Source organism: Choloepus didactylus, chromosome 3 (assembly GCF_015220235.1).
Source record: "Choloepus didactylus isolate mChoDid1 chromosome 3, mChoDid1.pri, whole genome shotgun sequence".
NCBI classification, from domain to species: Eukaryota; Metazoa; Chordata; class Mammalia; order Pilosa; family Megalonychidae; genus Choloepus; species Choloepus didactylus.
Genome location: NC_051309.1, coordinates 10077748 through 10094630, shown reverse-complemented (window position 1 = coordinate 10094630; position 16883 = coordinate 10077748). Strand labels below are relative to the sequence as shown.

Below are 16883 nucleotides of genomic sequence, written 5' to 3'. Positions count from 1 at the left end.
AACTGGGCGTGGACATTAGCCTTCCCTGCAACCTCAGCTGAATGTCCCAGAACTGGGAAGGTGGAGCAGTGTGAATTAACAAAGCCCCATTCAGCCATCATTTGAGCAGACTGGGAGCCTCCCTACACAGCCCAGCAGCCCAGAACTGCCCTGGGAGGACGGCACTCACCTGTGACATAGCACAGTCATCCCTCAACAGAGGACCTGGGGTGCACAGCCTGGAAGAGGGGCCCACTTGCAAGTCTCAGGAGCCATACGCCAATACCAAAGACTTGTGGGTCAGTGGCAGAGACAAACTGTGGCAGGACTGAACTGAAGGATTAGACTATTGCAGCACCTTTAAAACTCTAGGATCATCAGGGAGATTTGATTGTTAGGGCCACCCCCCCTCCCCGACTGCCCAGAAACACGCCCCACATACAGGGCAGGCAACACCAACTACACACGCAAGCTTGGTACACCAATTGGGCCCCACAAGACTCACTCCCCCACTCACCAAAAAGGCTAAGCAGGGGAGAACTGGCTTGTGGAGAACAGGTGGCTCGTGGACGCCACCTGCTGGTTAGTTAGAGAAAGTGTACTCCACGAAGCTGTAGATCTGATAAATTAGAGATAAGGACTTCAGTAGGTCTACAAACGCTAAAAGAACCCTATCAAGTTCAGCAAATGCCACGAGGCCAAAAACAACAGAAAATTATAAAGCATATGAAAAAACCAGACGATATGGATAACCCAAGCCCAAGCACCCAAATCAAAAGACCAGAAGACACACAGCACCTAGAGCAGCTACTCAAAGAACTAAAGATGAACAATGAGACCATGGTACGGGATATGAAGGAAATCAACAAGACCCTAGAAGAGCATAAAGAAGACATTGCAAGACTAAATAAAAAAATGGATGATCTTATGGAAATTAAAGAAATGGTTGACCAAATTAAAAAGATTCTGGACACTCATAGTACAAGACTAGAGGAAGTTGAACAATGAATCAGTGACCTGGAAGATGACAGAATGGAAAATGAAAGCATAAAAGAAAGAATGGGGAAAAAAATTGAAAAAATCGAAATGGACCTCAGGGATATGATAGATAATATGAAACGTCCAAATATAAGACTCATTGGTGACCCAGAAGGGGAAGAAAAGGGTAAAGGTCTAGGAAGAGTATTCAAAGAAATTGTTGGGGAAAACTTCCCAAATCTTCTAAACAACATAAATACACAAATCATAAATGCTCAGCGAACTCCAAATAGAATAAATCCAAAAAAACCCACTCCGAGACATATACTGATCACACTGTCAAACATAGAAGAGAAGGAGCAAGTTCTGAAAGCGCAAGAGAAAAGCAATTCACCACATACAAAGGAAACAGCATAAGACTAAGTAGTGACTACTCAGCAGCCACCATGGAGGCAAGAAGGCAGTGGCACGATATATTTAAAATTCTGAGTGAGAGGAATTTCCAGCCAAGAATACTTTATCCAGCAAAGCTCTCCTTCAAATTTGAGGGAGAGCTTAAATTTTTCACAGACAAAGAAATGCTGAGAGAATTTGCTAACAAGAGACCTGCCCTACTGGAGATACTAAAGGGAGCCCTACAGACAGAGAAACAAAGACAGGACAGAGAGACTTGGAAAGGTTCAGTACTAAAGAGATTCGGTATGGGTACAATAAAGGATATTAATAGAGAGAGGGAAAAATATGGCAAACATAAACCAAAGGATAAGATGGCCGATTCAAGAAATGCCTTCACGGTTTTAACGTTGAATGTAAATGGATTAAACTCCCCAATTAAAAGATATAGATTCGCAGAATGGATCAAAAAAATGAACCATCAATATGTTGCATACAAGAGACTCATCTTAGACACAGGGACACAAAGAAACTGAAAGTGAAAGGATGGAAAAAAATATTTCATGCAAGCTACAGCCAAAAGAAAGCAGGTGTAGCAATATTAATCTCAGATAAAATAGACTTCAAATGCAGGGATGTTTTGAGAGACAAAGAAGGCCACTACATACTAATAAAAGGGGCAATTCAGCAAGAAGAAATAACAATCGTAAATGTCTATGCACCCAATCAAGGTGCCACAAAATACATGAGAGAAACACTGGCGAAACTAAAGGAAGCAATTGATGTTTCCACAATAATTGTGGGAGACTTCAACACATCACTCTCTCCTATAGATAGATCAACCAGACAGAAGACCAATAAGGAAATTGAAAACCTAAACAATCTGATAAATGAATTAGATTTAACAGACATCTACAGGACATTACATCCCAAATCACCAGGATACACATACTTTTCTAGTGCTCATGGAACTTTCTCCAGAATAGATCATATGCTGGGACATAAAACAAGCCTCAATAAATTTAAAAAGATTGAAATTATTCAAAGCACATTCTCTGACCACAATGGAATACAATTAGAAGTCAATAACCATCAGAGACTTAGAAAATTCACAAATACCTGGAGGTTAAACAACACACTCCTAAACAATCAGTGGGTTAAAGAAGAAATAGCAAGAGAAATTGCTAAATATATAGAGACGAATGAAAATGAGAACACAACATACCAAAACCTATGGGATGCAGCAAAAGCAGTGCTAAGGGGGAAATTTATAGCACTAAACGCATATATTAAAAAAAGAAGAAAGAGCCAAAATCAAAGAACTAATGGATCAACTGAAGAAGCTAGAAAATGAACAGCAAACCAATCCCAAACCAAGTAGAAGAAAAGAAATAACAAGGATTAAAGCAGAAATAAATGACATAGAGAACAAAAAAACAATAGAGAGGATAAATATCACCAAAAGTTGGTTCTTTGAGAAGATCAACAAGATTGACAAGCCCCTAGCTAGACTGACAAAAAAAAAGAGAGAAGACCCATATAAACAAAATAATGAATGAAAAAGGTGACATAACTGCAGATCCTGAAGAAATTAAAAAATTATAAGAGGATATTATGAACAACTGTATGGCAACAAACTGGATAACATAGAAGAAATGGACAATTTCCTGGAAACATATGAACAACCTAGACTGACCAGAGAAGAAATAGAAGACCTCAACCAACCCATCACAAGCAAAGAGATCCAATCAGTCATCAAAAATCTTCCCACAAATAAATGCCCAGGGCCAGATGGCTTCACAGGGGAATTCTACCAAACTTTCCAGAAAGAACTGACACCAATCTTACTCAAACTCTTTCAAAACATTGAAAAAAATGGAACACTACCTAACTCATTTTATGAAGCTAACATCAATCTAATATCAAAACCAGGCAAAGATGCTACAAAAAAGGAAAACTACCGGCCAATCTCCCTAATGAATATAGATGCAAAAATCCTCAACAAAATACTTGCAAATCGAATCCAAAGACACATTAAAAAAATCATACACCATGACCAAGTGGGGTTCATTCCAGGCATGCAAGGATGGTTCAACATAAGAAAAACAATCAATGTATTACAACACATTAACAAGTCAAAAGGGAAAAATCAACTGATCATCTCAATAGATGCTGAAAAAGCATTTGACAAAATCCAACATCCCTTTTTGATAAAAACACTTCAAAAGGTAGGAATTGAAGGAAACTTCCTCAACATGATAAAGAGCATATATGAAAAACCCACAGCCAGCATAGTACTCAATGGTGAGAGACTGAAAGCCTTCCCTCTAAGATCAGGAACAAGACAAGGATGCCCGCTGTCACCACTGTATTCAACATTGTGCTGGAAGTGCTAGCCAGGGCAATCCGGCAAGACAAAGAAATAAAAGGCATCCAAATTGGAAAAGAAGAAGTAAAACTGTCATTGTTTGCAGATGATATGATCTTATATCTAGAAAACCCTGAGAAATCAACGATACACCTACTAGAGCTAATAAACAAATTTAGCAAAGTAGCGGGATACAAGATTAATGCACATAAGTCAGTAATGTTTCTATATGCTAGAAATGAACAAACGGAATTGACACTCAAGAAAAAGATACCATTTTCAATAGCAACTAAAAAAATCAAGTACCTAGGAATAAACTTAACCAAAGATGTAAAAGACCTATACAAAGAAAACTACATAACTCTACTAAAAGAAATAGAAGGGGACCTTAAAAGATGGAAAAATATTCCATGTTCATGGATAGGAAGGCTAAATATCATTAAGATGTCAATTCTACCCAAACTCATCTACAGATTCAATGCAATCCCAATCAAAATCCCAACAACCTACTTTGCAGACTTGGAAAAGCTAGTTATCAAATTTATTTGGAAAGGGAAGATGCCTCGAATTGCTAAAGACACTCTAAAAAAGAAAAACGAAGTGGGAGGACTTACACTCCCTGACTTTGAAGCTTATTATAAAGCCACAGTTGCCAAAACAGCATGGTACTGGCACAAAGATAGACATATAGATCAATGGAATCGAATTGAGAATTCAGAGATAGACCCTCAGATCGATGGCCGACTGATCTTTGATAAGGCCCCCAAAGCCACCGAACTGAGCCATAATGGTCTTTTCAACAAATGGGGCTGGGAGAGTTGGATATCCATATCCAAAAGAATGAAAGAGGACCCCTACCTCACCCCCTACACAAAAATTAACTCAAAATGGACCAAAGATCTCAATAAAAAGAAAGTACCATAAAACTCCTAGAAGATAATGTAGGAAAACATCTTCAAGACCTTGTATTAGGAGGCCACTTCCTAGACTTTACACCCAAAGCACAAGCAACAAAAGAGAAAATAGATAAATGGGAACTCCTCAAGCTTAGAAGTTTCTGCACCTCAAAGGAATTTCTCAAAAAGGTAAAGAGGCAGCCAACTCAATGGGAAAAAATTTTTGGAAACCATGTATCTGACAAAAGACTGATATCTTGCATATACAAAGAAATCCTACAACTCAATGACAATAGTACAGACGGCCCAATTATAAAATGGGCAAAAGATATGAAAAGACAGTTCTCTGAAGAGGAAATACAAATGGCCAAGAAACACATGAAAAAATGTTCAGCTTCACTAGCTATTAGAGAGATGCAAATTAAGACCACAATGAGATACCATCTAACACCGGTTAGAATGGCTGCCATTAAACAAACAGGAAACTACAAATGCTGGAGGGGATGTGGAGAAATTGGAACTCTTATTCATTGTTGGTGGGACTGTATAATGGTTCAGCCACTCTGGAAGTCAGTCTGGCAGTTCCTTAGAAAACTAGATATAGAGCTACCATTCGATCCAGCGATTGCACTTCTCGGTATATACCCGGAAGATCGGAAAGCAGTGACACGAACAGATATCTGCACGCCAATGTTCATAGCAGCATTATTCACAATTGCCAAGAGATGGAAACAACCCAAATGTCCTTCAACAGATGAGTGGATAAATAAAATGTGGTATATACACACGATGGAATACTACGCAGCAGTAAGAAGGAACGATCTGGTGAAACATATGACAACATGGATGAACCTTGAAGACATAATGCTGAGCGAAATAAGCCAGGCACAAAAAGAGAAATATTATATGCTACCACTAATGTGAACTTTGAAAAATGTAAAACAAATGGTTTATAATGTAGAATGTAGGGGAACTAGCAGTAGAGAGCAATTAAGGAAGGGGGAACAATAATCCAAGAAGAACAGATAAGCTATTTAACGTTCTGGGGATGCCCAGAAATGACTATGGTCTGTTAATTTCTGATGGATGTAGTAGGAACAAGTTCACTGAAATGTTGCTATATTATGTAACTTTCTTGGGGTAAAGTAGGAACATGTTGGAAGTTAAGCAGTTATCTTAGGTTAGTTGTCTTTTTCTTACTCCCTTGTTATGGTCTCTTTGAAATGTTCTTTTATTGTATGTTTGTTTTCTTTTTAACTTTTTTTCATACAGTTGATTTAAAAAAGAAGGGAAAGTTAAAAAAAGAAAAAAGAAAAAAAAAAAAAAAAGAAGAAAAAAGACAAACAAGGAAAAAAAAAAAAAAAAGATGTGGTGCCCCCTTGAGGAGCCTGTGGAGAATGCGGGGTGTTTGCCTACCCCACCTCCATGGTTGCTGGCGGGACCGCGGACATAGGGGACTGGTGGTTTGATGGGTTGAGCCCTCTACCATAGGTTTTACCCTTGGGAAGACGGTTGCTGCAGGGGAGAGGCTAGGCCTCCCTATATTTGTGCCTAAGAGTCTCCTCCTGAATGCCTCTTTGTTGCTCAGATGTGGCCCTCTCTCTCTGGCTAAGCCAACTTGAAAGGTGAAATCACTGCCCCCCCCCTACGTGGGACCAGACACCCAGGGGAGTGAATCTCCCTGGCAACGTGGAATATGACTCCCGGAGAGGAATGTAGACCCGGCATCGTGGGATGGAGAACATCTTCTTGACCAAAAGGGGGATGTGAAAGGAAATGAAATAAGTTTCAGTGGCAGAGAGATTCCAAAACGAGCCGAGAGATCACTCTGGTGGGCACTCTTACGCACACTTTAGACAACCCTTTTTAGGTTCTAAAGAATTGGGGTAGCTGGTGGTGGATACCTGAAACTATTAAACTACAACCCAGAACCCATGAATCTCGAAGACAGTTGCATAAAAATGTAGCTTATGAGGGGTGACAATGGGATTGGGAATGCCATAAGGACCAAACTCCACTTTGTCTAGTTTATGGATGGATGTGTAGAAAAGTAGGGGAAGGAAACAAACAGAGAAAGGTACCCAGTGTTCTTTTTTACTTCAATTGCTCTTTTTCACTCTAATTATTATTCTTGTTATTTTTGTGTGGGCTAATGAAGGTGTCAGGGATTGATTTAGGTGATGAATGTACAACTATGTAATGGTACTGTAAACAATCGAAAGTACAATTTGTTTTGTATGACTGCGTGGTATGTGAATATATCTCAATAAAATGATGATTAAAAAAAAAAAAAAAGAAAAACGAAGTGGTAGGACTTATACACCCTGACTGTGAAGCTTATTAGAGCCACAGTAGTCAAAACAGCATGGTACTGGCACAAAGATAGGCATATTGGTCAATGTAATCAAATTGAGAATTCAGAGATAGACCCCCAGATTTATGGTTGAATGATCTTTGGTAAGGCCCCCAAAACCACTGAACTGGGACATAACAGTCTATTCAACAAATGGGGCTGGGAGAGTTGGATATCCATAACCAAAAGAGGATCACTACCTCACAGCCTACGCAAAAATTAACTCAAAATGGATTAAAGACCTCAATATAAGAGACAGTACCATAAAACTCCTAGAGGATAATGTAGGGAAGCATCTCCAAGACCTTGTATTAGGAGGTCACTTCCTAGACCTACACCCAAAGCACAAGCAACAAAAGAGAAAATAGATAAATGGGAACTCCTCAAACTTAAAAGCTTCTGTACCTCAAAGGAATTTGTCAAAAAGTTGAAGAGGCAGCAAACTCAATGGGAAAAAGTATTTGGAAAAGGCTGATATCTTGCATATATAAAGAAATCCTACAACTCAACATTAGTACAGACAACCCAATTATAAAATGGGCAAAAGATTTGAAAAGACAGTTCTCTGAAGAGGAAATACAAATGGCCAAAAAACATATGAAAAAAAAAGTTCGGCTTCACTAGCTATTAGGGAGATACAAATTAAGACCACAATGAGATACCATCTCACAGCAATTAGAATGGCTGCCATTAAACAAACAGGAAGCTACAAATGCTGGAAAGGATGTGGAGAAATTGGAACTCTTATTCATTGTTGGTAGGACTGTATAATGGTACAGCCACTCTGGAAGACAGTCTGGCATTTCCTTAGAAAACTAGATATAGAGTTACCATTCGATCCAGCGATTGCACTTCTCGGTATATACCCGGAAGATCGGAAAGCAGTGACACGAACAGATATCTGCACGCCAATGTTCACAGCAGCATTATTCACAATTGCCAAGAGATGGAAACAACCCAAATGTCCTTCAACAGATGAGTGGAAAAATAAAATGTGGGATATACACATGATGGAATACTACAAGCAGTAAGAAGCAACAGTGTCATGAAACATATGACAACATGGATGAATCTTGAAGACATAATGCTGAGCAAAATAAGCCAGCCACAAAATGAGAAATACTGTATGTTACCACTAATATGAACACTGAGAAAAAAGTAAAGTACATGGTTTCTATTATAGAATGTAGGGAACCTAGCAATAGACAGCAAATAATGAAGGGGGAGCGATAATTTAATAAGTAAGGATAAGTTATGGAGGGTAAAGTTAATGTTAATTTCTGGGGGGTATGGTAGGAACAAGTTCGCAGAAATGTAGTTATTTTAGGTTATTTGTTCTTATTCTTTTGTTGGGTTATAGTCTTTATTTTCTTAGGGTAGGGTAGGAACATGTTGGAAGCAATGTAGTTATTTTAGGTTATTTGTTTTTTTCTTATTCCTTTGTTTTGTTTTTGTTTGAAATTTTTTTTATTGTTTGTTTTTTAATTTTTTGATAAAGTTAAAGAAAAAAACAATGAATGACTATGAGTTCAAACCCAGGTCTTTCTGTGTCCCCAGAGGCTAGGCTGTCTCCATTACATTGCATTTTTAACATGAGAGAGGATGGAAATATTGTCCTTTTAAAAAATTGCCCAGGACAGCCTATTTAGCAAGCTTAATTAAATCATTACATTGCTTCAGAGGAATTTCTTCTAACAGAAACTTCTATTGAGAAATTCCCGTCAACAACTTCCTGCTACTGTATAAATGAAATATTTGAAAGTGGGGGAAATATGATTGTTGCTGCAGCAAAGAGCTTTCAGGTGAATTAGCTTGTCTTCAGAAGTCAGGCAGAAGATGCCATACCCTCCCAAGAGGACTGAGGCTGAGGGAGGCCAAGGGCCTCTCTGGGGTCACACCACATATACAAGGGGAAGCTAGGGCAGACTTCCGGCTTTTTTCTCTCTGTCTGTGCTCACTCTTCTGGCCCACACAGCTCCTCTTGGGCAGCGTGGTCTCTGGAGTCGGGTAGACCCCTGGGCCCACCACTTCCTGGTCATATGTGCTTAGACAAATTGCTTAACTTCTCCTCACCTGTTTTAGTTTCCTAGGCTGCTTAAAGCAGATACCATGAAATGGTTCGGCTTGAACAATGGGAATTTATGAGCTCACAGTTTTGAGGCTGAGAAAATGTCCAAATCAAGGCATCATGAAGGCAATGCTTTCTTCCTGAAAGCCGGCTGCCGGTGATCCTTGGCTCCTCTGCCACATGGCAAGGCACAGGGTGACATCTGCTGTCTCTCCCTTCTCCTCAAAGTTTTGTTGCTTTTAGCTTCTTGCTTCTGTGGTTCTCTCTCTCTCTGTTTCTCTCTGTCTCTCCCCCATATATATGTTTATATATATATGTGTGTGTGTGTGTGTACATGTATGTGTGTGTGTGTGTGTATATTCATATATTCATTCTGTTTATAAAGGATTCCAGAAAGAGGATTGAGGCCCATCCTGAATGAGGTAGGACACACGTTAATTGCAATAGCCTCATCAAAAGTCCTACTTACAATGCGTTCACACCCGCTGGAATGGATGAGATTTAAGAACATGTTCTTCTCAGGAACAAAAAGCTTCAAACCACCACACAATCTCATTTATCTCATCCATAAAATGGTAGCAGTAGCACCTCACGGAGCGTTGTAAAGATTAAGCAGAGTAGTGCACACACTGCATTTGGCTAATATTTATCCAGTGCTTACATTACCCTATTATTGTTACTACTACTATTATTATTATTCAGATAGATAAATTATTTGCTTATTGAGAAGGCTCCATTTTATTTTTGGATTTTGATCATTCTCATTTCTAAAAGCACACTTTGCATCATGTGAAAGACCTAATTAGAAAGAAATTAAATTATGCAAGATTTTTTTCATACAGTTATATTATTTGATAATTAACTTCTTTTTATTTATAGAAATACACCTAATAAGCATTCTAATATCATTTAGAACTATTCATTCATTCAACAAATATTCACTGACTATATAATATATGCCAGGCACTGGGTCTATATTAATATAAAAATCAGGCATGGTCTCTACCCAAATGAAGCCCACAATTTAGAGTTGATAAGCAGTAAAACAGAAAGAGAGACATCAATTTATATACCAGTGTCTGGTCCAGTACTTGGCAAATAGGAGGTATATGATAAATACTTATAGAACTATAAACATACATCCTTTGATTGATGTTTTTACTCCTATAGTCTAGTAGGGCAAAGGATTTACTTCTAATATGTATGCATATAATAATTGATTGAAATAGCAGTATAAACATCTTTTACTTATAAACATATTTATCAAACTCAAATTCAATGTAACTCAGAGTAAGAAAGTCAAAAGACACACCATGTCTGACCTGGAGAGCTGGGAGGTGTAAAGCTGAGATGCTGAAGGGAATCTGATGGAAATGCCCGAATCATCCACATCAGTGCTGTCACTCGGAGTTATCAGGGATAGATCTAATCAGGGATTAGGGATTAATCACAGATAGGTTGGGAAAAGGAAAAATAATCCAGGCACACCAAAAGCTTTCTGCTCTAGCTTCATATGGCAAGCATATTCATAAGGATAGTCATTAGATTTTGTGAAGGACACTGTCATTCAAAAGAGAAAGGGATTTAGAAAGCATTTCATCCAAGCCCTAAGAGCATTTCACTAGGAACTTGAATATTTGAGGTTCAAGTTCATTAGGTACTGAGAGTCTCTATTTTCAGTAGCAATCAAAGCCCTCTAATTCAAATAAACACAACAAACTTACATGCACGTGTCCTTCATTTTACACAAATATGTGTTCCTAAAATGCTGAGTTAGCTTTTTTGTTAGTTTTTTGGACAACATTGTCAAGTATACTACAGATGCTTTCTAAGGAAAACTTGCCTGTTCTTTGTAAAATGAATTAATGAATTAATGGGAATGGAAATGTTTTATCCTCAGGGAAAGAGACTCACATGAAAATCTGAATTTCTAATTACAGCAGTTTCTCACTGTTTGAAAATTTATTAAAAAGTAGCAATATAATCTTTTTTCATTTGTTTTATTTAGAAATAATTCACGTACCATTAAGTTCACCCTTTTAAAGTGTACAGTTAAGTGTTTTTCTATATACAATGTTGTGCAATCATAATGAATATCTAATTGCAAAATATTTTCATCACCCCAAAAAGAAACCCCGTATCCTTTAGCATTCACTGCCCATTCCTGCCTGCCCCCAGCCACTGGCAACCACTGATGAACTTTCTGTCTCTATGGGTTGCCTATTCTTTATGTTTCATATAAGTGTATCCATACCAAAAAAATAAAAATACTGAAACGTGCATTGTTATAGAGAGGTAGACAGTGTGGCCTAAAGTTCAAAGGTTAAACTCTGGGATCAAACAGATCTAGACTCAAACTTTTTAGTTTTCCTGCTTATTAGCTGTGCAACTTTGGACAAGTCTCTGAAGTTCTCTGAGCCCCTGAAGTTCTCCGAGCCAAGTGAAGACAATAATACTCAAGGTTTTCAGTAACCCTCTGAGATAGGTGAGATGATGCCCCTTTACTCTGTGTGCAGGCTTTACAGTTTACAGGCATGTTTAGGATTCTTGACAATTGGCCATTGTTAATAATGCAATGGTAAGCTTCAGCCCTGTTCCTTTTGGAAATGTACAAATGCAAATTGTAGCACTTAGAGGGGGAAATTGTAGCACTAAAATGTGCAAATGCAAATTGTAGCACTTAAAGGGGTTGTTTTTAAAGCAAAAATTTATGTAACTTTCAGCTAATATCTTTAGGGTCCTGTCACCAAACATTATTCAGATTTTTCAGCTTGGAATTTAAATTCACTTTAAAAACAGGAAAAATTCCAACTCATCACCTACTGGGTAGAAATGAATGTCCACAAGAAGTTAACCCAATTCCCCAGGGACTGGGTAGACCCTGGGGTGTCATTTATGGGCCAGTAAATTTGAGTTCAGTAAGCATATTCATTTTTGAAAAATTATTCCAAAAGTTGAATTTTGATCCCAACCTAACTCTAAGATACTGTATCTCATTTAAAATACAGCTAAAGGAAAAGCTCTATAGTCCAATCTCTCACTCAGTGCCGGTACACTGGCCTTCTATCTGTCAGACATACCCAGCTCATTTCTGCTCAGGTTGGTGGCACTAAACGTCAACTGAGCCCCTGACATCTTCACGTGCCTAGTTCGTTCTCATGTCAACTTGCAGCTGAGATACCTCCCTGTCTGGCCCCCAGCCACTTTATCCCATTGCACATATCCTAAATGAGATCATCTCTTCATATAGGCAGTTACTTTCTGTCTGTCCTCACCAGAATGTAATCTCCACGAGGACAGGGACCTTGTAAATCTCCATCGCCACTGGATATCCTTAAGGTCTACAAACATTTCTGCTGTTAGGATACTCTGGGTGGAGGAAGGAGTGTACAAAACTAAATCAAAATCAAAGTAGCTCCCACTGTGGCTCCCTTCTCACAGGCTGGGTCATCGCTACTTTAGTCTGTTGGAACACCAGCTGTCACAAGCCTCCAAGTGGTAGAATGGAAAGAACGGTCAGAAAAACAAGTTTCCATTCCTGGTTCTGGCTCTCTGGATGTATGACTCTGAGCAAATCAGTTCACTTCTCTGAGCCTCAATTTCCTGAGATCTTCAGGGAATATAACTCTACCTGCCCTGCTCACTACAGGGTTGCTGAAGATGATCAAGGTTGTCTTAAGGCACAGCAAGCTCTCCCAATTTATCTCCCAGTAGTCTCCTTCAAGATTTCATCCAGTCATTCATAAATGAGAATATCTGTTTGTGCCCACGATTCTCAACAGCATTTCTTTGTGCATGCTTGTTACTCTGCTTTCAATATCTTTAAACTCTCCTTGTCCACCTATCAAGAATTATCCATGGCATATAGCCCAATTCACGTCTATATCTTTGACAAAGAACTCTCTGATTCCCCTAAACTTGAAATAATCTCCCTCTCCAGCAAATTGTCATAGCTCTTTATCTATGAATCTCTAGAAATACAGAAAGGTAGTGATCTACTGTCATCTTACTTCACAAGAAGCTCAGGGAAGGAAACAAAATTTGTCAAGGACAACCAATACTCTGTCCCTTCTGAGTATTCTAGAACATGTCAGAACAAGAGGGACTCATGGGAGAAGTTCAGTGCAGGGCTTTCCCACACATTCACTAGGTGGGATCAGCCTTGATCTTCTACATTTTGGATTGTCACCGTTACGGATGAGGTTAGGAAGGCATTACAGCTTCCATGTGGTTAATTGTTGTGTAATTAACCCATCCAAATTGCTTAGGATATGAAAGTTGTGGAGCTTGACCAGTCTAAGTAACCCAATTCCGGTGAAGACTAAGTGGGTGGGAAACTTGCCTTTTGATCTCCCCTAGCACCTTCATTCTCCCTTGGTATCTTGTCATGCTTATCACTCACCTTTCAAGAGCTTCTGTGCCTCATCTTTATTTAAAAATCACTTCTGGCACACCTTTACAATACGAATTATTTTTTAATAAATTAACCTCTTTCTGAAGCAAAACTAAGCATTTTAGAACTGCGCTTTAACTTACAGACACTAAAGTTATTTAAATTTCATTAACTTTCTTTTCTGTGTTTCAGAAGTTTGATTCCGTGGAAGATATCATCGAACACTACAAGAATTTTCCTATTATACTAATTGATGGGAAAGATAAAACTGGCATCCACAGGGAACAATGCTACCTAACTCAGCCACTCTCTCTCGATAGACACTTCTCACCTAAGTAGCCTGGTCTTTGTGTTATCTTTAGTTCAGTGGATCTGATGCCCCTATCATTTTTCACTTATTTCAAAAGATTATTTTCTGTGCCTGCTAAGGGCTTGCTTTTCGGACTTCATACAAAAGAAAAACATTCTTTAATGGAAATTGGAATAGCAATCAATTTTTTTTTTAATCTTCATTTTATTGAGATATATTCACATACCACGTAGTCATACAAAACAAATCAGCAATCACTTTTGTGAAAGTTCAAACCTTAAGAGGAAATATTTGTAAGATGAAAATATAAAAACTAACTTTTTAAAAACACCTCCTAAGGAAAAAAAAAGCACATAAACATGGTCTTTATAGGCATGTTGTAGATGAGCAAAAGAGGTTCCAAGAATCTTGTTTGATTTTTGCACCGAGCACCTGAATGTCTATGTGAGATTCTCAAATCCATCCTATGTCCAGGACACTGCGCTGTCTTTATGTCAGAACTATTTGGATTTGTGCCTTTACAATGTTTTAGTAATTCCTTATGCTAAATGAGTTGGTAAATGTTATCTTTATTTTATATATATATATATTTTTTTGCAATCTTGGAATGTCAATTATAGGGAAGGAATGTGGTATGGAAAACAAGAGCACTTGGGAATATCACCTTAAAGACAGAAATCAGAAACACTTTTACTATGGTGAGAAATGGTCACAGGACTAGTCTCTACCATAGGCTGATTAGAGTAGCTTTAATCCAAATGGAATTAGCAAATTCAGGGTGAGGAACTTAGAAGATTGTATCCTGCTAGGCATTAATCAGACCTAAATCTGAGTGTAAGTAAAATTTTTAAAATAATAATAATAAATTTTTTAAAAACTCTAATTACAGACTTTCATTTCGTTCTATGGTAGAGAACTTTCTTCAAATGAGTGCTAATGTTTTGCAGTGTCAGTGCACATGTTATAATTTCATTCCTGTTTTATAATACAGATGGAGAAACTGAGGCTCAAAGAAGTTATTTCTCTTACGCAGTGTCACTGGAGAGCCCAGATTTTAATCCATTTTGCCGGGCTCCATGCAAGTTCATCTCCTCCAGTACAGCCCTGTGTTATGGAAGTTGACAGTCGAGTTGAGGAGCTAAATTTAAAAAGAGAAAGAGAAATAATTTGAAAATATAGATTTACCCACTGCCTGAGTTTCCTGGCTGGTAAAACAAATACCACACAACTGGTAGGCTTAACAACAGGAATTGATTGGCTCACAGATCAGAAACTAGAAGGCTTGCTTCTGGCTGGCCAGCAAATCTTTGGGGTTCCTTGGCTTTTCTGTCACATGATGATGTGCTCTCCTTTATCTTCTCGCTTTGTTGACTTCCAACTTCTGCTCCTCCCTCTTGACTTTCTCCCTGTGACCTTCTCTATATGACATCCAGTTATAGAATTAAGACCCATCCTGATTCAATTGGCCACACTTGAACTAAAAATGACAGCTTTGAAAGGTGCTATTTACAATGGCTTTACACCCACAGGAACGGAGTAAAAATTAAGAACATGTTTTTCTGGGGTACATAATTCAACCTACCACACCCACCTTAAAAATAAATAAACTCTTGAGGTGGTGATAGCTACTTCTTTTTCTTCTTAACATTATATCATGCATTTATAGTTGAGAGATTGAATATACAAAAAAAAAAGAAGAAAGAAAGGAGTTGCTATTGAAATTAAAAGCACATGATGGCATCAGATGTTACCAAAGCCTCTATATGAAATACAGGGAGTATTTGTATTTGTGTAATACTGAATCTGCAGATTCGATGCAGAAATAAAACCAAAGCAGAATAGAAAGGCAGAAGAAATCAATGGAAACAACGCAAAGGAAAATGAGGGGTGTCTCTACTCTAAAATAGCAGACAATGAGTTTGGAGAGGAGCACTTAGCATCTACCCATCAACCCAACAACTTCACAGGCACTCCTCTTTTGCAAGGTCAAACATGAGGTGATGCCTCCTAAATTAGTCAGGAGCATTTGATGAGGAAGCTCCTTATAAAATTGGAACTCTTGATGTCCAAGTCAGCTTATCTTAAAGTACACCTGCACTAGATAACATGTGAACAAGATGCTTAATTGGAGCTTGGCTATCAAGAAGCTAAATGATCAGATCTGAAGGAAGGACGGCTGCCGGTCACACTCAGCTGGACTTCGGCAAGCCCAGGCCATCATGGAAACAGACTCCAGAGAGAGGCCCAGGCTGACATGCAGGAGGAATCTCTCCCTCACCAAGATTCCCGATTCCCTGATTCATGTGGCTGCGCCATTCAGTGCTGTGTTCTCAAGAAATGTTTCTGAGTCTCCTCAAGCATTATTGTTAAAGAAGATGGGCATCGGGTGGCTAACATTCTATCAGTTCACATTTTTAAATGCTTCATCACCTCTTATACATGTGGAAATAAATGAAGAACACCTGAATGAGAACAAACAAGAGCTATTTATTCAAAGCTCACTATAGCAAAGGAGTCAGCCGCCATCACTTGAGCTTGGCAGAAACTGAAAGGAGTGGGAAAGCTTTATAGTGCAGAAAGGAAGCCTTCCACTATGCTCTGATTGGAGGCTGTTGGCCAGGGGAGGCTGGAGCATACTTTGTGATTGGTTAGAGGAACATGTTTGGCTTTTACTGGCTGCAGGGCAAACCACAGTGCAGCTGTCAGTTATTAATCAAGTCTGGCTATTTTGGGCCAATTGCTCTAAGGACTGTGTCTAGACTTCCCGGGTTGGTTGCTGTAGATAGTGGCCAGCGTCCTGGACTGATTGCTGCAGGAAGACGGCTAAGTTTCCTGGTCTGGGTGCTGCGATAGTGGGTCAGAGTTTCCTGGTCATTGTCTGTGATGGTTAGGTTCATGTGTCAACTTGGCCAGGTGACCCAGCTGTCTGGTCAAGCAAACACTGGCCTAACAATTGCTGTGAAGATGTTTAAGGCTGGTTAGTAAACCAACAGGCTGGTTTATTAAATCATCAGTCAATTGACTGCAGCTGTGACTGATGACTCACCAAAAGGCATGCCTTCCACAATGAGAGAAGGCAGTTGGCTGGATTTAATCCAATTAATCAGTTGAAGACTTATAAGCGAGAAAGATAGAGGACCTTCAC

The 16883-nt window shown here is 38.8% G+C and overlaps 1 protein-coding gene across 2 annotated transcripts in view; it reads left to right on the top strand.

Moving 5' to 3' along the window:
* The window catches only part of CLNK (cytokine dependent hematopoietic cell linker), a 232644-nt gene extending 217141 nt beyond the window's left edge, over positions 1–15503 (top strand). For both annotated transcript variants that reach the window (XM_037829402.1, XM_037829401.1), the window contains exon 19: positions 13621–15503. In XM_037829402.1, coding sequence (XP_037685330.1) covers positions 13621–13767 — 147 coding nt within the window. In that variant the 3' untranslated portion in view covers positions 13768–15503. The remainder of the gene's footprint in view (positions 1–13620) is intronic.
* Positions 15504–16883: the final 1380 nt, after the last annotated feature.